We start from the raw sequence: 22621 nt of genomic DNA, 5'->3' as shown, positions 1-22621 counted from the left end.
GAATATCGAGAAGATTTTTATCGAATCTATATCGAAAAAAATCGGCCCAAAAATGTATCAATATATTAGTATCAATATATCAATATATTATTATCCAACAAAAAATTATCGCCGAAATGTATCGATACAATAGTTTCTCTCTCTCTCTCTCTCTATATATATATATATATATATCGATATTTTTCAGCATCCCTATTATAGTATATATATATTGATTTTCTTCGAAATCTGACTTACATCAGGGGTGTGCAACTACAATGCTAAGTGGTGGGGCAAAATCTTGTTTAGTCCAATCATTGGTGGCGCTGACAACGTGAATTTGATTGGTTAGTTTAAAAATATTATATAGAATCCTGTAAGGAAAATAATTTGCTTTGATTGGTCAGCCATTTCACGTGACTATTTTATGACGTCACATTTGCTGGCCAATAATATTTGAATGAAAATCGAATTTAATTTAAAAAACTAATTTATTAAAATAAAATCCTATACAAATATACATAAATGTAAATAATATAAATAATAATAAAAAACAACAGAAATATACATAATTGCAAAAAGCAAAAATAAATAAACTACAAAAATGTAAATAAAAAAAATTAAAAGCCCCATACTCCAGACAAAATAATTAAAATACTCTTCTATAACGCCTGCTCCCTTTTTCGTTTTTGTTTATTGCCATCAATTTTATAGGATCTATTAGAGTTCTATCTTGTATTTGTGCTATACTGAAGGTAAACTTTAAGTCCTTCCCTGTTAATATTGAATTAACTTGTTTAACCCAAAAATACAATGAACATTTGACAATAAGATTTAAAATGTGGTCTTCAAAATCGCTATGGACTGGGCAGTTGAAACGTTTAAAATTTATGTGTTTTTTTAAGACATCTCTCAGAATAACAGATATGCTATTTTTATGACAAAATCTAGGTATTAAATAAAAGAGATAGCTTAAAGATCTACAAACAGTATAGTAAAACAGTCTTGATGGAGTTGTTAATTTGGGTCTACGCGGCTGCATCGCTTCTATAAAATCAGTATCGAGTTTTTGATCTGTGGAACTACTTAATGTAGAATGTAGACAGATATTGCACGTTGTCTTTTTTCTCAGAAGTTTTATCAAATAGCCTGAAATATAGACTAACATGCAACGTTCCACTCTTGTTTTCCTCAGAGCAAAGTTCTCTGGAACTGAAAATATAGACTCAACTGGTGATTCTACAACCTCTGGTGATGCTACATCTCCAGTTAAAAAATAATGTAAGTTATCTAAAGCGCCAACATGTTCATCTTCTTCACAATTTGCTCCGGGCGAATGATGTGAAAAAAATGAAATGATGAGCCCTTTTAGAAATTTCTCGAACATACTAGGGGAAGGATGCTGTTTCTACCTCTATGACCTCTAATAGATCCAACAAAAATCTTTAAGCAATCTTTGTTAAGATTTGTTAAACAAATGTAGTTATTTGTAAATTTAGACAAAATAGATATCTTTAAGTTAATAAATCCCCTAAAAGTAGCAATTAAATTTTTAATTGATGGCACCATAACAAATATTTTCTTAACAAGGCAATCAAATTTAAATATATAATTCCTCTACTATAAAATGATTGAACACTGATTGTTCTAAAAAGTTAAAGTATTGCAAATATTTTAGGGATATTTTACAATTAAAAGTAGTATTTATTACTACTAATTATCCAGTTATATTAATTATTACCTTCTTGTAAGACTTCTTTATGTAGAGACATCACATTGACAACATACGCACAACTTGGTAGATTAATTGAATTTTATTACTACTAACATCTTCATAAGTTTTTGAGTTTCTGTAAACAAACAATATATAAACAGACATGTAGTAGATAGATAATTTTATATGTACCTGATAAAACCAATGATGGATATGCATTTACCCAAATACCTGTTCGTGAAGGAAGGATAATTCTAAATTTTTCACTAATATGTCCATAACAAACACCATGACGTTGATATATTTGCATTGTGGTTTATCCAGGTAACTTACTATTATTTACTTGATCAACCCATTTTTGGAAAGTATCGAGATCATTCTTTGGGAAACGATGTCTAATTTCCGTAGTAGAATTTTACCCCGGTACACTACATCTTTTACTACACTGACGTATTGTCATCAATTTTTATATTATTACCCCATAATAATTAATGTAAAACAGAAAATATGCACAACGTAAAACGAAAATTTCGTGATCTAAACAAAAACCATAACCTACAAACAACAAACATAAAAATGGACGCCTATAGAAAATGCTGATTTCACACAATTTGATCGACCAATCACATTTCATGTTAGTGGCGGCACCTGCAATTTAAACTGCCAATCATAATTTGCGATCGCAGCGCTACAGTTGATTGAACTAAACAAAACATTTCCCCAAGGTCGCCTATACCGTGAAATTTCTATTTTTTCTATGACTTACATCTGTCAGTACTTAAATGCTTAAATGTTGGGCTTGTTCTGAATATGGTAATTTAAAGCAAATTATTCCGATTTAAGTACAAGTTTACCTTATTTAAATAAATTAAATATTTGTAGATGGAATCCCTTATTGTTATAAAATAATTATTCTTGTACAACATTGTTTAGTGCGGCTAGTTCTTTCAGCTTGTATATTTAGAATAAATTGCTTCATATACGGAATATTAAAACCTTTAATGATTATCAAAACCTTAAGTTACATTTTCTATGAATCCTCTTAAAGAAACTTCACCTCCTGTATCAGCCATGGCCACACCTACAAATAGTAGTGGGAATTTAGTAGATGAATTTGAAGAAGCATTTCAGGTAAGTTGGATATAAATTTAAACTCTTTTAAATTTAAACTATTTGGTTATAATATTTTAGTCCTCTTTGAATGTTTTAACCAAGGAAGAAGCAGTACCAACCACAGATAAAGATGAAATTAAAGTTGAAGTTGAACAAACTATCTTAAGGTTTATTGATCTTGCTCGGCAAATGGAAGCATTTTTTTTACAAAAAAGATTTTTACTGTCTGCTCTAAAACCGGAAATGAATGTCAAGGAAGATATAACTGAACTTCGGGTAGAATTAGCTAGGAAAGAAGAACTAATTAGGAGACATTATGACAAAATTGCTGTTTGGCAGAATTTATTAGCTGATTTGCATAGTTATGCCAAGAGTCCAGCACAAGCAGGTAAATGTTGAAATTTTATTTTCAGATTAAATTTTGAATGATTATCAATTTATATTTTTTAATTACATAGGGGGCAGTACAACACCAAGCAATGCTGCTGCTGGTACACCATCTGTTCCACCGTCACCAATTCCCAACATACCTAGTGGGAATCAAACACCTAGCCAAATGATTTCAACTATTTCTCCAGCTATGCAGCAACAATTACAACAACAGCAACAGATTCAGATGCAACAGCAGCAACTGCAACAACAACAACAGCTACAGCAGATGCAGCAAATGCAACAAATGCAGGTAGATCGTCGGTGAAGTCCTAATGAACAAAAACTCTTTCAATTCTACAATATTAATAAGATAGATTGAGCAAAATGCTGAACAAGAAAATACAAGAAAAATTCCCACTTTTCTTTAGAAAATGTTGTAGCAATGAAAGGTGAATATTATATTTGTATATAGGTTACTTTTTACTAACTATATTTAGTTGGTTTATTTGAATAACTAAAAAAATATTTTTCTAGAATAAAATTAAAAGAAATGAAAGGAAACTGTCAATACATTTACAACTAAATTATTACATGATATTGAAAATGCAAAAGGTATGAATGGTTTGAATTTCAACATCACTATAAATCTGTGATTAAATACTTATTATTGAATTCCGATTAACTTAACAATGTCTTTCATGATATACTAAAAATATAAAATAACATATTTCTATATATTAATAATTTTTTTAAAGAAAAATGTACATCTTTTATAACTCTACAAGATGGCTATTTTCAGTTTATGTAAGATTATTAAAAAAGGATATTTCTATTACCTAAATAAAATTAATTTTTTGCGATAATAATTAGAATTGACAATGGATATATTTTAATACAACTGTATTAGTAGTTGGTCGATAATTCCATAACATTTCATAGAACTCCGAAGTCATTTAAGTGGAAATAACAATGATATTAAGATAATAAAAAAATGCAAAAATGTGTAGTTTGTTATGTAATTGTAATTTTACATATTAATTCTTTTCTTCTAATATTATTGTCCATTTTAACTATATTGCATATATAATAAGAAAAAAATCACAATAAAATATGATAATCATATTAAAATATTGTAACTTAATTTAAAACAAAAATATTTCAAACTAAAGTTTATTTAGTATCTGTATAATCATCATATAGTGTCAGAACTGATATTTTAATAGTTAAAATGTTTAATATAAGGCTGAGAATTATGTTAAGCAATTTATAAGCATAACCATTCATACATTGAGTTCATTTTTTAATTATTAAATTATATTGGTAAGCTTTTTTACATTAATTGGCTTTAAATGCTTTGGTTTAAAAAATTTTGGCATACCCATTATTTTTAAAATTATCAATTCTCCATTGGATTCAAAATAAGAAATTTCCGTAATAACTAGATTTCCTGATAATAATTGAGTGTTTCTATGTTACAGATGATTATATTTTTGTCTAGTTCCCTTTAAGTCGAAAATAAGATGTTGAAAATAAGATATCAATACTTTTATGCAAATTATTACATCATGTCAAAACTATCTTATTCACATAAATAATCAAGATAAGGCTTATAATGCTTACTTTTAAGTTAAATGGGATTGCCATAATTTTTAATCCTTTGATAATGATTAGTAAAACTTGTCAAAGCAAGATACACTGCAAAGACATGTTAATATAAATAATTTGATTTATCGAGAATATTTTAATAACTAGAAGTCATTAATAATTAATTTTTCTATTTGAAGAATTTCATGAGTACCTCTAAAACTATAAAAGGAATTAAGTGTACGTAGTTTATTGTTTTTGACAAGTCGTTTATAAGCAGCGAATTTTAGTATGTATATTTTATTATGTTCCTACACTTAAACCATGTTTTGTACATATATATTTTAGGTTTATTGTTAAAATGCATAAATATCAGTTATTAATTTAACTGTTTTAGAAATTATTTAAATAATTTTAATATTCTATGCCGAGCAAAGTAGATTTAGAACAATTTATTTATTATTTTTTCATGTTTCTTGTAGTATACGAAACGTTAATTAAGCGATGATAGATCCCTAATCAATTTGGAGACCCTTAATAAAAAGCTTTACAAGTCTATTAGTGATATTAAAAATTATATTTGTGCCATAAGTAAAAAAGACATTCTTAGCCAAATCAATTTTAAATAGTTGTTCATTTTTAACAGATTTTTATATCAATTTTTTTTGTCTGCTTCTGTTGGTGCTTATTGCTAGTTTCCACTAGTTGTGTGGAAAATTAATATGTATCCTATGAATTTCGAAAGTCTACAGCAGTGAGCACCATTTAATAATAATTTATATATTTAAGAGACCTCTGTTTATATGTTCATTGTCGATGTTTATTGGTTTATTTATTGTATTTTTGTATTTAGTTTTAAGATTCGTAATTTGCTTTTCAGAATTTGCATTAGATTGAATTTATTTTCTGAGAGTGAAATATTTTTATCCTCAGTCATTATTGGACAAAATACAAATAATATTTTCTTACAAAAAATTGTACATTAATTATAGTGTATCCTAACTTTTTCCCTTCATGTAAACTAGTTGAAAATTCCATTATCTTGTCCCATTTAAAGTAGTATACATGTTTACTTGTACTTGAAAAGTAAGACGCAGGAAATTTAGTTCCTACAATATTTTTTTTTATTAATACAATTGTATATTTGTATACTAACTCTCAGGGTTTCTTTTTTCTAGAGCAATACCTTCAGTCAGTATAAAAGTTTTTAAAAATAAAAGTCAAAATGTGATAATGTACAATGTAGTAATTTAAAAAGTATTTGTGTAGTTAACATTATTAACTTGCTCAAATGTGCCTTTTCTTGAAGGTTCTTATTTCGTTTTTATTGTACATCATAATTTTTCGTTAGCAAAAGAAATCTGATGATATTAACTAGATGATATTAATTAATTTTTTCCTGAAATGTATATGTGGAATAGAGTCCAATAAAATATTTGGAAAATCATATTCTCTACGCTTTATTTGTCAAATGAATAGACTGCAGTGAACCAGGAGGGTTGGTTAACAAGTATACAACAGAACCAGAGTGCATGCCATTTTATTTTATTTATAAATGTACAAAATTTGCAAAGAAAGAAAAAAATCTCAACTGTTACTGAGATGTTTTTGTTATATTTGTTAAGGTCCCTCCTGGTTTGACTGGAGGCAGTGTTGGTAGCGGTATGCTGTCCCCCCAGCAAGCTATGTTCATGCAGCAACAGGGTATGACTGGTGCCAGAGGCACTCCTTTTCCTCAAACAGGGCCAGGTGGTGTACTTCAAGGACCACTGGCCTATCTTGAAAAAACTACCAGTAATATAGGTAAGTGGCATTTAAAATATATTTGATGCTTTTTGTTGAATCACAAAAAAACGCTGTAATAAAAGCAGATGTAAATAGTTAAATTTGTGGAATACCCAAACGTGAATAAACATCTAAGTTTTACAAATACTATAATGTTATTTTGCAATTGAGGATAACTTAAATGTAAATGAAAATTATTTGAGAATAGCCTTAGCTATTCTTAATCTTAAATTTGACACCTACTTTCCTTTTAATTTATAACAATTTTTTACTTAATATTTCTAATAATAATTGTTATCACTTGTAACAATCGTACACAAAATAAATTGATTTCGATTCGTTTTTAGAACTCTTAAATGAATAGGTTGTCGGTAAAATAATAATTTGCCATTTCTTTTTTTAAAGACTATGTTGCAGGAATGACCGATGGGCGAAGGTGACGAGGACGCGGTAGGGGGCGTGGTAGGGGAAGAGGCAGAGGGCGAGGACGTGGTCGCGGCACTTCTGTCTTACAGCCCGATTACCTGTCACCCTAATCCTTTCCCCCCGTGGCAGAGGAAGGATCAGAAATTTTCTACAGGGAATTCATAAAATACGCAATGAAAAAGTCAACTTCAGAAAACAGCAATTCATTCACGTATTAACACAATTATATCATCAATAGTTGATCAATTATAAATATAGATATATAATTATAGTTGATTAATATTAGTAGATAAAATATTGATTATTATAACCTTATCTGAAATTGACTTCAAAAATTTAGCAAGGGTTGTTCGAATACGAAACTTTTGAATGTGACATTGTTCTTTTTAGCCCTAATATGAAGGAATTGATGTAGTTTAGGTATTTTAGCTTTTCCTTTGGAGATGATCAACCTTTTATTTTGCAGTATTGTAGAACAACTCTTGATGATTTCAACTCGTATGGACATTCCATCAAGACAGTGTTAAAAAAAAGAAATTAAACAAAATGTATATTCTTAAATATAGGTCTAATAGGTAATTTAATATATTAAAGAAAATCGTATTCAAATATGTTACGTTATGTTATCTTCGGTAGTATAGGGAATTTACATATAGAGTATAAAATATTAATAATTGTTAAAGGGTTTAGTTTTAGTTTCACATTTATTCCATAAAGATGTAGTGGTACCACATTTGAAAAGTGACATTTTTAAGTGAAATACGCAAGGATTTGATTATTTGACGTACTATTTGGCTGTGAATCTTGTTTAACCGCAGGGGAAAACACACACGAGCTGGGCATCATTTTCAATACTATAGTTTTTCATTAGGAATGTACGATAAAGAGTCTATATGATGTTTTTAAAGGCATATTCAGATTTTCATCCTAAGAATTAGTATATTGTCATGGAAGGATTTTCTCAAATTAGACGATAAATGCAGACAACGTATCTGTTGAACATATTTTCATATGGACAATTAGAAGGATTGCATGTAATTTAACACCAATAAATAAAGGATTTCAAAACATACAACGAAATTGCATTAAGGTCTCACTTTTTGTGTCTTTTTAATTGCCTCATTGCAATTTCACGTGAATTATTTTTAATATGTGTGATATTGCTACTTTTATTAATTTGACAATGTGTGTTTTTACTTCATAGTTTGGAAAAGTTCCAACAATATATTTGTTTAGTACTATTATTTTCGATTTAAAATATATTTGAGTTGTGTCAAACTTGTGGAGTGTTTATAAATCAAAAAAAGTCTGCGATAAGCTTACTTTATGTTTCACGAAAAGAATATGAGAGTTTTGTTGATTTAGGCTTGAATGATGGTCGGTAAATATAACGTAATTATTAATGCCATTTGAGAAGCAAGTAAATTCTGGTATGAATACCAGCCAACGTAACCAACATTTCTAATGTTTACGTATGTATTCTACGTATTTAGTTTTGTCGTTCATTGTCACCAAACAAAACTTCGTATTTTTTCCTTAATATGTTACAAATTAATTTATTAACTGCTCTCCATTTTGACACATTTTCTATCAATATATTCAGTTTCCTTGCTGACAGTATGCGTATCACCATCTCATTGCTTTCTCCAAATATGTTATTCTTAACAGATGATTCTTTCAAAGAGATATCATTCCATCTATTTTTAAAAGTATTACTTCACTTCGCTTTTATTTTCCGAGTGTCTAGTACAAATATCGGATGCTCCGTATTTTAATTAATCTAAAGAATATCAGTTACACACTATCATCTGATATTTAAAAAAATCATTAAGTACAGATTTATGAACTGATCTGTTCAAGCCATGATATTTGCTACTAGAGCTTTTTTAAAAAGATTTTCATTTATTGAATACAATTACTTAAATTTAACTAGACTATTTATAAGCCAAAGTTAAAGTAACATTTAGATTAATGGAAATTGACACCCAATTTTTTCTCAATTAGTTATAATGAATAATACAGGGTGTATCTTTAGCTTATAATGGATTTTAATTGTTCGTAAACATACGGATATTTTATTTTTTGCTGTTAATTAAGAATTAACAAAGACAACAAGGACATTTAATTTCTCATTAGCCGATGGCGGAATTAATTTTAATAAAATGTTATGTTGTTTGAAAGATTGTGTCAGGTTATTTGAGAATAATCATAATAGGAAGTTTTTAAGCTACTGAAAATAGTATTTTAGATTATTATACTTATAAAAACTGCGTATTTAGTAGAATAGCAGTATTATTATCATAAATAAATTATGTAATTTCAAAGATGAAAATAAATTTCAGATCACTAATCTGATTTTTTAAATGAAATAGCAATTTCTTCAATCGCTTTAATTCGCATTTTATCTAAGAATGAACAAAGGAATATTGTTATTTCTAATCTAACATTTTTAATAAGCAAACTACCTATTTGGCAATACATAAAGTTATTCTGTGATTTTTATCAAAAGGAAACAAAACATTTTTGTAATGCATGGACTACTATAAGTTACCAATGTAAATACTTATAGTTGTTTTCTGTAGCAAATGAATTTTTAAGTTCATATTACTTGTAACGTTACCGAATTTCAAAATTGTGATATGAACCACTCAATAAAGTAAGGTCATGGATGTTTCTTCGTTTTATTTCAATTGTATTTTGAACGAAATATTTCATATATTCCATAAATTAATATGTAATCATTTTTAGAAAATCGTATTAGGTAATTCCAGATCTTTAATTTTAACACATTCACTATATACATGGAATTAAATTTGCATTTCGTCCATAGTTCTATATTGACGAATTAACTTAAACGTATATTTTTTATCACCCTTAGTGGTTCAACATAAATATTTGTTATGATAATTTATATATAAATAACTTGTGCAAACTATGACGTAGATATTATTTTAAGATGTAATAGTTTTTGCAAGAATATCACGTTGAATCACTTGATATAGACATCCTGAGATGCATCGACAATGGCCCGCAATAACTTGCTTAGTAAACTTTGAATGATCGATATATTAGACTTAAAAGTTGCATTTCGTATGGCCAACAAAATATTGACTTATACCGCAATACGTTGTTATCTAGGGATAACTTCGATATTCGTCCAATAAGGCCGTATTATACGTCCAATAATGTATTTCTTTATATTTGGCTTAATTTTCTTCCTCGTTAGATGCCGGGGAAGGTACATGTCAAGATATTTAGCATTTTAGAGAACTTAGCAATTACACTAATATTCACTTTTGGTAGATCAGTTATATGCAGGGCAGTATAGAGGTACACAATAATGGACTTAATATGTTACCTTGTAAAACTTCTGTATGTATTAGATGTAGTTCAGAGTGTTTACTATCTTATTTTATAAAGTAAATCTATCTGTAAATAAAATTTCAGTAACTATTTAGAGTGCTGAGTAGTAAGTGTACAGCCAAGCAATATTTTTTAGCATTTAGCATTATTTATTTGGTTTGTTACTCTGTGCCCCAACTATTAGGTCAAATCACGAAGTTTTTGTAAAATTAATTTCGCATATATTTATTTATTTAATTCATGAATGCGTTTCTAACTAAACGTAAATTTGTCAAGAGATACATCCATTTAAATTAGGGAATTTAGCAAATTGGTAATTTTATTTTTTTCATCTGAAAATTATTTAGACACTTATACACACTTTTTCTTTATCACTATCATTTATGTGAAGTTTATTGTCTATATGTGGGTTATGCTTTTGGAATCATTTTAGCTTTCTTGCTGTTTAAGATTTTCAGAATGTCCTTGAAGTCTTATTCATTTTTATTTTGCTATTTTCATTAAATTGTCTTTTGTTGTCATTTTTTCGCAGTTTCTTTTTCTCTGAATTTTTCTGATAAATATTTTTTTCTTAAAGATTGATACTGTTGAAGGTACTATAAGGTTACTGGAGTTACATATCGTTCCGCCTATTCTTGTATATTGTTGCGTTGTTTTGAATTGTTTTATTGTTCTAGAAAGAATGAAAAGTAGTTCTAGAGCGAGAATGTGTAAAAAATATTGTATTACTATATTTATTAATTAAACTTAATTTATTTTAAATTAATAATTGGACCAAAAAACTGAAGCAGTTTTATGTTTTTGTATATGTTGTTAAATTGGTGACATTTAATAGATTATAGTACTTTAACAGCTTTAAAAAATGCAAAAAAAACAAAACAGAAAATCTTGCTATTATATATTTTCACAAAATATAGTTAACATATACACTGTATATCGCATCATTAAAAAAATAGATTACTTAATGTACTAACTAGATTGTCTCTCTAGAAAATCAATTAAAGTTCTAGTAGGTCTTCCACTCATGCCTTTACTTAAATATGGTTCTGTATTATCAGGACCCATCACTCCTGCTATGTCTAAATGCAGCCAATTAGTCTTTTCTGGAACAAATTCTTTCAAAAATGCAGCTGCTGTGCAACTTCCACCACCTCGCCCTTTACTAATGTTATTTAAATCATACGCAGCATTTTCGCTAAGTTTCTTCGTGTAGTGCTTCCATAAAGGCATTCGCCATACCCTATCACCGGTTTCTGATCCCGAAGACTCCAGTATTTTATATAAATCATTACTATTAGTGAAAACTCCAGTAGCTGCATCTCCTAAATCATTTTATGTAAATCACAAAACATTAATAAGTTCAGCTTGTATTCAGAGTAACTTACCCAAAGCTACCATCATAGCCCCTGTTAAAGTAGCTATATCTAGAACCCATCTAGGTTTTAATTCTGCACTGTAACACAAAGCATCAGCTAAAATTAATCTACCCTCAGCATCGGTGTTATCAACGCAAATACTTTTTCCATTTCGGGCAAACACTACATCGCCGGGTTTCACAGCAGAACCTAAAATACTTACTTTATGGTTTAAAAATTCTCGTTTCGTAATTTAATGTATAATATTTATTATTATCATTATTTACTAATAACGGTTTAATTTAATGGATTTTCTATCAATAATAAATACAGGATTTATGCCTCGATTATTCGAAATGCTATGATTTTAGAAGTAGCCTTTGCCATTATTGTGCATGTATGGAATGGCTTTGGACGTATCAATGATTTGACTTTTCAGCGGTTGATTTTCAACCTTTTTCCAGGTTTTTCCAGCATGCATTTATAGTTGATAGTCTTAAGTCACTCAATGCATCTCTAATAATGGTTATGCAATGAGCAATATTAAACTGCTTCCAACTTTCTGTAACAGTCAACGAAGGATCTGCTTCCATGCAAGTAAGTTGTGACTGAAAGTGCGCCTTAAATAATATCGTTTAAACACATTGGGGTCAACTAAATTTGAGGTCTCCCGGTGTCCGGACATATTGTCAATAAGCAAAAGTACCTTAAAAGGTAGTGACTTTGATGCCAAATACTGTTTAAAACCAAGCATTAACATTTGCTTTCCAAAACACAGACAGACAGTCCTTTATTTATTTTTCAAGGGCCGTAGATTTAATGATTTACAAACAATCACCGGCTTTACCATAAATCACCCGAGCCCTTACAACAAAACAAGAGAGTTAATCGGTCCTTAACAGGTCAATTCAAAAGTCCCCGGCCTGACACATAGACATAAATTTGACAGCGGTCAGATCATTAGTTTGTCAATTATAGCATTTTGAGTGAAGCAATTTTTGTTATTGTGAAAAAATGGATAAAAAGGAGTTTCGCGTATTGATAAAATACGACTTTTTGAAGGGAAAAAATACAGTTGAAGCAACTGCTCCAGGAAAATCAACCATCAAGGATTGGTTTTTAGTTTGATTGCTAAGTTTAGACGTGATAATATATATATATATATATATATATATATATATATATACGTATATATATATATATATATATATATAAATATACATATATATACATATATATATAGTATATATAGGGTTACCTGAAGGAAGATTTTCAACCAAAGGTATCAAAACTTTTACATTGGTAGGTGTTTCTAATTTTGCTAAGCCATACAGCGTCCCTACGGCACAAGCGGCACCACTCATATCTGCACGCATTTGATCCATTTGTGCCGCTGGTTTCAAACTGATACCACCAGCATCAAAAGTTACTCCTTTGCCAACTAATACGAACGGATCACCCTCTAGTAAATACAAAAAATGAATAAAAATAGACATTACTTATATAAGACGATACCTTTTCTTTTGTATGTGAGTTCTAGAAATTTTGGTGACTCTATAGAACCCTTTGCTACAGAAAGAAACGCTCCCATTTTCTGGTTTTCCGCCCATTCTTTATCGTAAACTTTAACGTCAACTCCTAAAGGTGTTAACAATTCTTTAACTTGATTCGCAAAAATGGACGGTGTAAGTAAATTGGCGGGTGTATCGGCTAACCTACGAGCTAAATAAAACACATATAAAACGTACATAAGTAGATATATCGTATATATTAATCTCGCGAGTATTTCTCACCAATATTTTGAGCATGGCCTTTTAAGGTGCCTCTTTTCCACAGCTTACAAGACTCATCATCTGCGTCAAACAAATTAATGATAGGCAATTCATCTTTTTTACTTTTGTATTCTTGAAATTTCCAACTGGTTAAAAGACTTGATTCACCCACAGCTTCCGCATCCGAAAAATTTTCTATAAAAATATTTTTCAGATCTACTGCATCTAATGCTCTAATTCCAGCTGAAATTTAAAATATGGTTGAAAGGGGATTGATCCTATCTACTAGTATATGAATACCTGCAACAGCAGTTCGTATATTTTCCTTTTTCTCAGATCGTAATTCCAATTCACTTTTTTCACTCTTATTGTCTACTCCTACTACCGCTATGGCTTGGTATTCGTTATCTAATCCCCAAAATATTCGACTTTTTCCTGGTTTTATTTTGTTTCCAGATCTAAAAAATGTGAACTTGATCGAAGTTGCTTATCATTTCTCAAATTTTCTACTGAAGAATAGTAGTCCTATTTTCATATAGAGTGCCATAAAAATACTATATCGTATAAAGGATTAAAGTTTAAAATAATTTATAATTTCTATATATTTATTTCCAAATCCACTCAACTGAAATACAATAAATTAAAAGTAAAATGGTTTTTCAGTAAGAAAGAAAAACTACTCAGTTTACTTACATTTGATAAAATAATCCTAAAAAAAATAAAACAACCTCCATGATGGAATTGATTTATTGCTATTATAATACAATTACTACGTCAATGAAAACATTGAAAAAAATTCAGTATAATCCGTTTTATCCTTGATGATGCTACAGACACTTACTTTAATATTAACACTTAGATTTTCATTTTGTGCAAACTAATATCCAACGACAAACATCCATAGGTTTAAGTCAATCACAATTTTAATTTTAATCAGTTTAACAGTCCTGGTTATTTTTAACAGTTTTTTTTTTGTATTTTTATCATCCGTATTTGCCTCAATACTTTGCTATAATACTTTATATACATACATTAGAATATTAAAATACTAAGGATTTATATATATACCCAAAAAATTCCAAATACTTCTACAAAATATATTTATCTTTTTTATTAATAATCTCAAACGCATCATTAACGTTACTCAACTAGGAACAAAATAACCTCAACATTTGTAACGTTTTAAAAGCTAAAATTTAACTTCCCCATTTTAAACAATTTAATAAAATCTTCTAAACTTGGTTATAATTAGTAGATACTTCGACAATTCATTAATATCTTATTTATTCTATTTACAAAATCATTCTATGACTTTTTCAACTTAATTTAAAACATGAAATTAATAGCAATTAAACAACGAAATTCTACTAATATAAAAAGAAACGAAAAACTGCAAAATAACATAATTATTAAAGTATATAAGTTACTTCATTATACTAAAAGTTATTTTAATTTAACAGCCTGAAGATCTCGCCTGCAAATATCTTTAAAGTTCTTTATTTTGGAGTTTTTACTGAGTTAAATAACAATAGTTAAATAAATTACTAAATACATAGTCTTATAGCAAATTTATATACTTTAAGAATTAAATTGTATCATGGGGTCTGTAAAATTAATATACAGTCTCATTTTTTTACTAATGATCATAGAACTGGATTTTAAAAATACACAATCTAAAATTACTGGTTCACTTAAACCTTTAAAAACCCAATTCTCTGGTCCGTAACATGAAAAACAATTGGTATGGCACAAATATTGCTATAAACATTCATTATCTCAGTGAGCAAAATGGTTTATATTTTTACAGTACGATTTTTTAATATAAAGTTTCTTATTACGCTAGTCTAAATATGTCTAAGTATATTAAACTATTTGTGCGTTTAAATATTTCACATCCCACTTCCATAGTGTCTAAACCAATTGGTTTTAAACTCTTGGACGTCTCTCCTATTTGCCTTTAAAATGCCAAGCATAACCGTCTAGATGTGATGAGGTTCGGATTAAATCAGTACTTTGATTAAAATTAGTGTTGAGTTGTGTCTTCAACATGATATAATGATCAGAATGTCCGGTATATTGCTATCCAACAAGTAGTGACTTTACACCATGTAGCAATTATAGTATGTTTTAAGATAATGAATGTCTCCTTATATCCCCGTACGTTTGCTGAATTTTATGCCGCATTATTATCAGTTCTTGTTTGCCTTAAGCCACCACTAAGACTGTTCCTAGATATACTAATGCTCTGAATATGGAGTTCACACCCAAAGAGGCAGACAAAACAATTGGAAACATATTTAGAATTTAGCAACATATACAAAATAGTACAAGTGGGTTATAATGAGTAATAACTAATGTTGGGTAAAAACCGCCAATTATATAAAACTATTTTGTCTGTCCCAGTAACTATCAGTTAATAACAAATCCATTCCATTAACTTATTGAAATAGATCGGCTAGTTATATTCATATATACAATTTAATGTCAAATTAAATTACGACACTATCTACCAAACACCAACTACATGTCTGAGCAATCAGAAACAAGGCATATAAATTTAAAATGATCTTGATACGAAAATATTTTTAAAAGGTTCACGGATGGAATAACTATTTTTAATTGGTAATTTTTATAATGTTCATTTCCGACAGTAGTTGCCTCAACTTAATACCGAATTTGTATATATATATAAAATTTAATATCACAATACAATTAGACAATACAATTTTGTTGTTAATTTAAAAAATCATTTGAAAAACTATAAGTATATGGTACCGCAATATAATTAGAAATTTAATTTATTTACACTAAACAACAAAAAATAAAACAGTCAAACTGTTTTGCCTAAATTAGTGTATTTACTAATCTTCAGTTCAATAATATACATATAAGTATAATAATTATGTAATAAAAATTAACAGACGATTTTATAGTGAATAAAACAAAATAGGATGTTGTTTGACTAGAGCATATTTATTAATCTAAAATAGGTTTATCTTGTGTAGATTTTCATTATACGAAGAATTAATAAACATATCAAGATAGTGCCGAAAAAAATGTAAAAACATCTATAGATGGATTAATTATGTTTTATTTTTCCTAATATTCTTCATAGTTCCATAACAAAAAAACCACCATGCAAGTCTTCAGAATTGCTAACATTGGTATCATATCCAATGTTGTTCCACTTATTGTGGCTCAATATTTCAGCTCATGCATTGAACCAGTAGTGATTGTCGCACTATACATTACCCGGCAATATATTGAGATACATCATTACACCAGTTCAAGGATGTTAATGATCCCTCTACTATTAGCTGCCAAGATCACATTAGAATTTTGTTTCCAGCATACGGCCGAAACAAATTCGTTAGGATCATCCTCTCTCCGTTCTTGTTCGAGAACGCCTTCTACAGTGTCAAATTTGTGATTAAACAATTTTTTACTCAAGCCCTTATAATAAACAAAGAGAGCGTTATTTTCTGAACCGCAAGCAATAAAATTACCATCGGTCGCTAAACCGACAAAGTTCTTTTCATTCACATGACCTTCGAAGGATCGCAAACAATGCGGCGTTTGGATGTTCCACATTTTTAGTTGGGAATCCGTAGAGGCTGAGACAATCTCTTCGTTATTTAAAAATTTAACATAGCTAACGGCCTTCTTGTGGCCCTTGAAAACGTTCACGGGCTCCTTCATATTTCGTAAGTCGTAATAATGCACACAGTGGTCAGCACTACCGAATGCCAAGTGAGATGCACTTTTTGGATTAAACTTAACACAGCAAACATTTGCTTTGGCTTCGAGAGTGGCAACAGAATGGGCCTCGTTGAGGGAGTATAATTTTACTCTGGCATCATCAGAACCTACAAAAAAACTTAATTACTAAAATTGATGACTAAAAAATGATTCAATATTATTAATATATTTTCCTAGTCTTAATATAATAATTATTAATATCAATATATCTATTATGGTCAAGTATATCATATATTCATTACGATGGTGATTTTGACAGACTGATTATGATATTACATAGGACGTAAGTTAAAGGAGCAATAACAAGCCTAAGGGAGGCCGTTTAACATATGACGAACAAACTTTCACGATACTATTGTATAACGTTCTTCAAACCTCGACAAAAAACTTCCGATGAGTAGATCGAAATTATGATTTTCAGCGAAACATATAATTTTGAAATGTGACAAAGGAAATGACGGCTAGATTTATCAATTATAAAAAGCCGAATTATGGAAACTGCCTGATCTAATACAAGTGGCAGCTAATCACTCTCAGCAAAAACCAAAATGTTAAGATTTTACTCAACGGCTTTACTGCTACTGTTTAGCGGTTATCTCCAAAGCATCTACCTTTTGGACAAAAAATTATTAAAAACTTAATCTACATTACCGTTAGGATGTTTAATAAAATAAAAATTTTTCAAAATTATGGATAAATTGGCACCAATAAAATTTGACTAAAACGCCGATGAAACCAGAGTAACGGAACCTTTCAGAAGCAAAAGCAGCTCAATTAGCAACAGATTGAAGAATCAGCTTTTCTAAGACAGGCCAAAACTAACTGTATTGTACTGACACTTTTAAGGGGATTTTCCGAATTTGTATTTTCAAAAATTGCTCTTAGAGCACGAAATTAAAGAATAAAAAGAATTATAAAAAGGGTGAAACTTTGAACATACAGTTTTAAACATTTTTGGAATTAAAATTGTCAAAGAAGGTAGCTAATCCAAATATTGTATTAAAGAGCTTACATAATTTTCTAATTTTATACTTTATAACTACATATGTTTATCCCTCTTTTGTATAAGATTTCTGAGTGCATTCTACAGCAACGCCATTTTATTAAAATAGTTTTATACGCTTCATGTTCTAATAAAAAGAACTATGTTCTATAAAAATGAACTAATAAAATGAATCTCAAAACATAAAACGCGCGAACAGTTACCTCTGTAACTAGACAATGATCAAATCCCTATAAATATTTTTTTCGATAACCTGCTATAATTATTATATGGTAACAAGAACCTGTTAATGACAATGTAAAATTTACTAATTATTTTCTACACTAAATTATTTGAACGTACCTGAAGCAATTAAACGAGTGTCTACACAGTTAAAATCGACACTCCAACAACGTTTCTCATGTTCTTGATAAGTTTTAGTCTTTTGCCCAATAGACGCGTCCCAGATTGTAACCATCCCTTCATAGTCACTGGAAGCCAATGTACTTTTGAAGTAATTGTGCCAACTAACACAGGAAATTTTAGACCGAGATACCATCTCTATGCTGGGATAATGGATATTGACTAAGTCTTTCATCACGCCGCCATAGTCAAAAACTTTAATTTGTTTTGTGACTCCGGCTATGGCAAAGAATTCGTTGTCCTTGTCGAATTCGATGCTAGATACTATGGTCGAGTTGTTGAATAGATCAGTAGAGTAGTTCAATGACGTTAGCACCCGCAACGAATTGTATGCGGAAAATTTGATTAAATTTTCACGGAATTGGTCTAGTCCTGGATTTGGTTCGGAAGCTGATCTAGTTTTATCATCGGTCTGATTCTCCTTGCCGAATATTAAATCCTTTGATCGGGTTGAGAAATAGCAATCTACAAAATCATCAAAGCATGCGTGCATTCGAAGACGTCTCATTGCGAGCGAAGCTGAGGGCCGTGTTGGAGTACCTGAGTTTTCTTCCTTTCGACCTATTCGTAAGAAAAATATGGTTAAAAGCTTCTATATTATAAAGTTTTCTATCTATAATGAGTTTATCTAAAGCGTAGAAATATTTCTTTACAGAAAATTTGTTTTAATTTTGATTTGGAGGTTAAAGTTTGCCTTTATTTGTTACATTATCTAAAAGGTTGGATGGAAGAAACTGTATCATTAATGCTGGATTGGGAAAAAGTAATTTCGGTTAAAACAGATGATTTTAAAGTCGTGGCCGCTTATGACTCAGGACACCACATATACGTCCCTACAAGATTCTACTGTTGTAGACACGCGAGGTTTGGTATTGTCTCTCTCTTATCACTTCAACATCTTAAAAAACAAGTTTTAAATCAACAAGTGTTTTCTATTTCTATTCCCGTATAATTTACTCCCAACTAATACTAGTGAATGTTTAAATAAACAAATACATATCTGTATATTCCTACATATCTGTGATGATCGATCGCATCCATATCAACCAGAGAAATAAGTTCAAGGGTATAGAAGAAAATGATTATGTCTATCTCTATATCTTTCCGTATTTCCAGAACACATTAACGTTTTCTTAACTGCTCCCAAAATTAACGAATTTTGACGAATTACAGCTGAAGCCTGTAGTTTGACAATAAATCACAGAAATTCTGCAGTTCACCGATAAAAACGGCATATATCAGTGATTAGTGTTTAAAATGTATATAGTAATTGGCTATATACACCGAAGCGAAAATCACCGAAGTTTCTTTTTCCGCAACCCATTATAACCGAAAAATTATACTGAAGATTCTCTTACAAATGACAAACAATTATTTCATGCTTTATAACAGTCGCATTCTATTTTATCTGTGTAGGATTTTTCAATAAGATCGAGTTGATGTTGACTGTTGTACTTATTGGTAATTATTTTGTCAGTAATGCCAAATCGCCATGTAAAGTTACAAAATGGCGTAACACGACGTGATAAGAAGTTTATTATTGAAATATTTGTTCTTTAGGATATCCATTTTGGACAAACAATCATTTTCAGTATTGAGGAGCGTTTTTAAATGACAATATGTTAAGAAGCATATTTGCCGTATATGGAAGGATTGGCGTCGAACCACATGAGGAAGCAATGCATCCACAAAAAGTGATTGGAGTGGATTTTGGGTATGCGGCGTAATTGCTCTGTACTTTTTCATCCCTTCAAAAGAGAACGCTACAGAATGATATGACGCCACGATGAACATTCTGTATTAATGATTGAAAGGTATGGTTTATCTCGCAGGGGTAAAGTGAATTGTTACCAAAATCATACGATTGTCCTCGCTGGATATGAGCTTTTCTGAAGTTGCTGCTCTACGCCAATAAACTGCCATTGAGAGATATGCTAAAAGTAAACATAATCCAGAATTTCATCCAAATATATGTAGTAGTCATTGAGAATTGGATCACTCGGATCTATGCCAATGTGAGAAACCGCCACATACCTCTGTACTATGTCAGATTCCATATATTTCATTACAGTCCATGATCATATTGAAAAATCCTATATAATATGTATTATATATGGCTTATGCCCACAGTGGTAAAAATATTACATTTTCGCTTAAACTTACCTGTAGATGTTCCAATGCTATCAATAATTTCAATCATTTCCTTTTTCATTGCATTAACAGCAGTAACGTCAGACTGAGATGCTCCAGCCACGGTTCTTTCAACATCTTCCAAAGTAGGACATTTACTATGTACTTCCTTCAATTTATTAACAACCTAAAACATGTGTTCATAAATATTATTTGTATATATTCATAATTCAATAAGCAAATTGAAAAAATAATAAACTTACAATTAAATGGTCTCCTTAAATTCAATAATATTTTTTATAAACTGAACTTACCTTACGATAATGTAAAAATTACTCACCTCATTGATATCTTGTTCAATAATTGTAATCTCTTTGGCGATTTGCGCTTGTCTTTCTTTCTTTTGTTTCAACAAATGCTTCAGAAATTCCAGCACTAAACGATTTTGAGCGGCACACGACTCAGCCTCTAACAGTTGCTTTCTCTGTGTCAACACCTCCAACATAACATTAACATCGGGCAACGTCAAATTTTGCGACTCCGAGGCAACGAAATCGCGAAGACCGTCAGCACCCGTACTGAATTCGCCCGAGCTGTCCCGTGTTATACCCAGGGCTTCGAAGCCATTCGCTCTCAATTTATGTTTCTTGATTAGATCATTCAGCAAATAATTGGGAAAGATATCATTATTGGTGATAGCCGCGTTACATTTTGGGCAGCGTTTTAATGTTTCCAGCGATGTCGTAATGCAGCTGTGGCAAAATGTGTGGCCACACTTAGTTATGTGAGCTTCGTCAATCAGATTAAGGCAGATAGGGCAAGAGAAATCGGCGCTTTTTTCTTCGAAGCCGCCGCTTTGAGGACGGGGTCGTTTTGGTGTGCGTACTGAACTACGATTAGGTGGAATGTTGCTGCCGCTGTGTGATGAAGCTGAACTGCTTCGTCCATCTCGGCTCGAGGCCATTATGAATTATTTATTGAGTTGATACCGACCTGAAACAACCATATTCCTATAATTCTTCCTTAAAGTGGTAATAAAAAGATGATTTTAGACATAATGCTTTTCATATGGTTTTTAGGTTAAATTCATGTCTTTAATTTTTGCAGGAATATTTAACTCCTTAAAGGTAAAACTGTTAAATCATCTTTTTAAAGATACTCAATTTTCTATGAAAAATAAATATACAGGTATTCTACAACATTGAGGACACCTAACATGCTTAAAATACCATGTATCATGTCAACTACTTTTAAAGTTTCAGGTCGGGTCACTTAAATTTTATACACTCATACATTATTATAATTGAAATTAAATTCACACTAATGATAGTGTTTTATTATGTATGCAAGTCTAGAAAAAAATAGTACTTACAGTTTGATTTGCTCTAACAATTTGCCTTGGACTTTTTGATCATAATTCTGAGCAGCAGTACTTAATTCAAAAACTTCACTATTTTCAGTGTTATACAGACCAAGTACTAAACCTTTCTGAAATGTTGTTTTTTGTTAATTTTAAAGCATGAAATTTATTAATATATACTAAGGGAAACTTACATTTATAGAACTAGAGGATCTTGTATAAGTCTTAACTACAGTATATAACCTACGAAATGTCTGACTCCTTAAAGTATATGCCATTCTTCCCTAATAAGAATAACTATATCATAAAATGTTTTAACTAATTCACACTTAATAACTGTAATTCAAAATTAAATTGATAGATAAATGAAAAATATGAACCAAATCTAAAATGTTGAGAATCAAATCTGTCACAGACATAGAAAGCAACTAATCTTCTTTTTAAATATAGGCAGCAGCAAAAATTTTTGGTAGGCTATGAAGAAATAGACCGTTTTTTAAAAAT

At 30.0% G+C, this 22621-nt stretch overlaps 2 protein-coding genes and 1 long non-coding RNA gene across 6 annotated transcripts; 1 reads left to right on the top strand and 2 right to left on the bottom strand.

Moving 5' to 3' along the window:
* Nucleotides 1-451: 451 nt before the first annotated feature.
* On the bottom strand, nucleotides 452-2288 carry LOC143190333 (uncharacterized). The gene is made up of 2 exons (XR_013004209.1): nucleotides 1886-2288; nucleotides 452-1829 (listed from the first exon to the last, which is right to left on the bottom strand). It is a non-coding gene; the product is annotated as an uncharacterized LOC143190333 (long non-coding RNA).
* A 163-nt stretch (nucleotides 2289-2451) lies between these two features.
* On the top strand, nucleotides 2452-9644 carry MED28 (Mediator complex subunit 28). 3 transcript variants are annotated; one of them, XM_076394551.1, is made up of 6 exons: nucleotides 2452-2506; nucleotides 2576-2824; nucleotides 2885-3194; nucleotides 3265-3488; nucleotides 6388-6565; nucleotides 6953-9644. In XM_076394551.1, the coding sequence occupies exons 2-6, from the start codon at nucleotides 2726-2728 to the stop codon at nucleotides 6985-6987; spliced, it is 846 nt and encodes a 281-aa protein (XP_076250666.1). In that variant the 5' UTR covers nucleotides 2452-2506; nucleotides 2576-2725; the 3' UTR covers nucleotides 6988-9644. The 3 variants fall into 3 exon arrangements, with proteins under 3 accessions (XP_076250666.1, XP_076250667.1, XP_076250665.1); XM_076394552.1 differs by having other exon boundaries at nucleotides 2452-2824; nucleotides 6965-9644; XM_076394550.1 differs by having other exon boundaries at nucleotides 2453-2824.
* Nucleotides 9645-11219: 1575 nt separating this feature from the next.
* On the bottom strand, nucleotides 11220-22554 carry LOC143190318 (E3 ubiquitin-protein ligase COP1). Of its 2 annotated transcripts, XM_076394536.1 has the most exons (8): nucleotides 22312-22554; nucleotides 22130-22245; nucleotides 13764-13921; nucleotides 13485-13706; nucleotides 13207-13413; nucleotides 12950-13153; nucleotides 11722-11901; nucleotides 11220-11658 (listed from the first exon to the last, which is right to left on the bottom strand). In XM_076394536.1, exons 1-8 carry the CDS (start codon nucleotides 22393-22395, stop codon nucleotides 11306-11308), a joined length of 1524 nt encoding a protein of 507 aa, XP_076250651.1. In that variant the 5' UTR covers nucleotides 22396-22554; the 3' UTR covers nucleotides 11220-11305. The 2 variants fall into 2 exon arrangements, with proteins under 2 accessions (XP_076250651.1, XP_076250650.1); XM_076394535.1 differs by lacking the exons at nucleotides 11220-11658; nucleotides 11722-11901; nucleotides 12950-13153; ... (1 more) ...; nucleotides 13485-13706; nucleotides 13764-13921 and adding exons at nucleotides 14195-17329; nucleotides 18568-19188; nucleotides 20791-20944; nucleotides 21098-21750 and having other exon boundaries at nucleotides 22312-22544.
* Nucleotides 22555-22621: the final 67 nt, after the last annotated feature.

The sequence above is a fragment of the Rhynchophorus ferrugineus genome, unplaced genomic scaffold, assembly GCF_030347505.1.
Source record: "Rhynchophorus ferrugineus isolate W39M unplaced genomic scaffold, kcgeb_rfMv2 rfM2, whole genome shotgun sequence".
Lineage (NCBI taxonomy): Eukaryota > Metazoa > Arthropoda > Insecta > Coleoptera > Curculionidae > Rhynchophorus > Rhynchophorus ferrugineus.
This window is presented reverse-complemented; position numbering and strand designations above follow the sequence as displayed.

Excerpts from the sequence above, each read along its gene's own strand:
- MED28 (XM_076394551.1), top strand. The coding sequence starts at position 2,726 with ATGAATCCTCTTAAAGAAACTTCACCTCCTGTATCAGCCATGGCCACA. Across the intron at positions 2,825-2,884 it reads AATTTGAAGAAGCATTTCAG|TCCTCTTTGAATGTTTTAAC; the intron begins GTAAGTTGGATA and ends ATAATATTTTAG. Across the intron at positions 3,489-6,387 it reads AGCAAATGCAACAAATGCAG|GTCCCTCCTGGTTTGACTGG; the intron begins GTAGATCGTCGG and ends ATATTTGTTAAG.
- LOC143190318 (XM_076394535.1), bottom strand. The coding sequence starts at position 21,721 with ATGGCCTCGAGCCGAGATGGACGAAGCAGTTCAGCTTCATCACACAGC. Across the intron at positions 20,945-21,097 it reads TTGAACAAGATATCAATGAG|GTTGTTAATAAATTGAAGGA; the intron begins GTGAGTAATTTT and ends CACATGTTTTAG. Across the intron at positions 19,189-20,790 it reads TAGCATTGGAACATCTACAG|GTCGAAAGGAAGAAAACTCA; the intron begins GTAAGTTTAAGC and ends TCTTACGAATAG.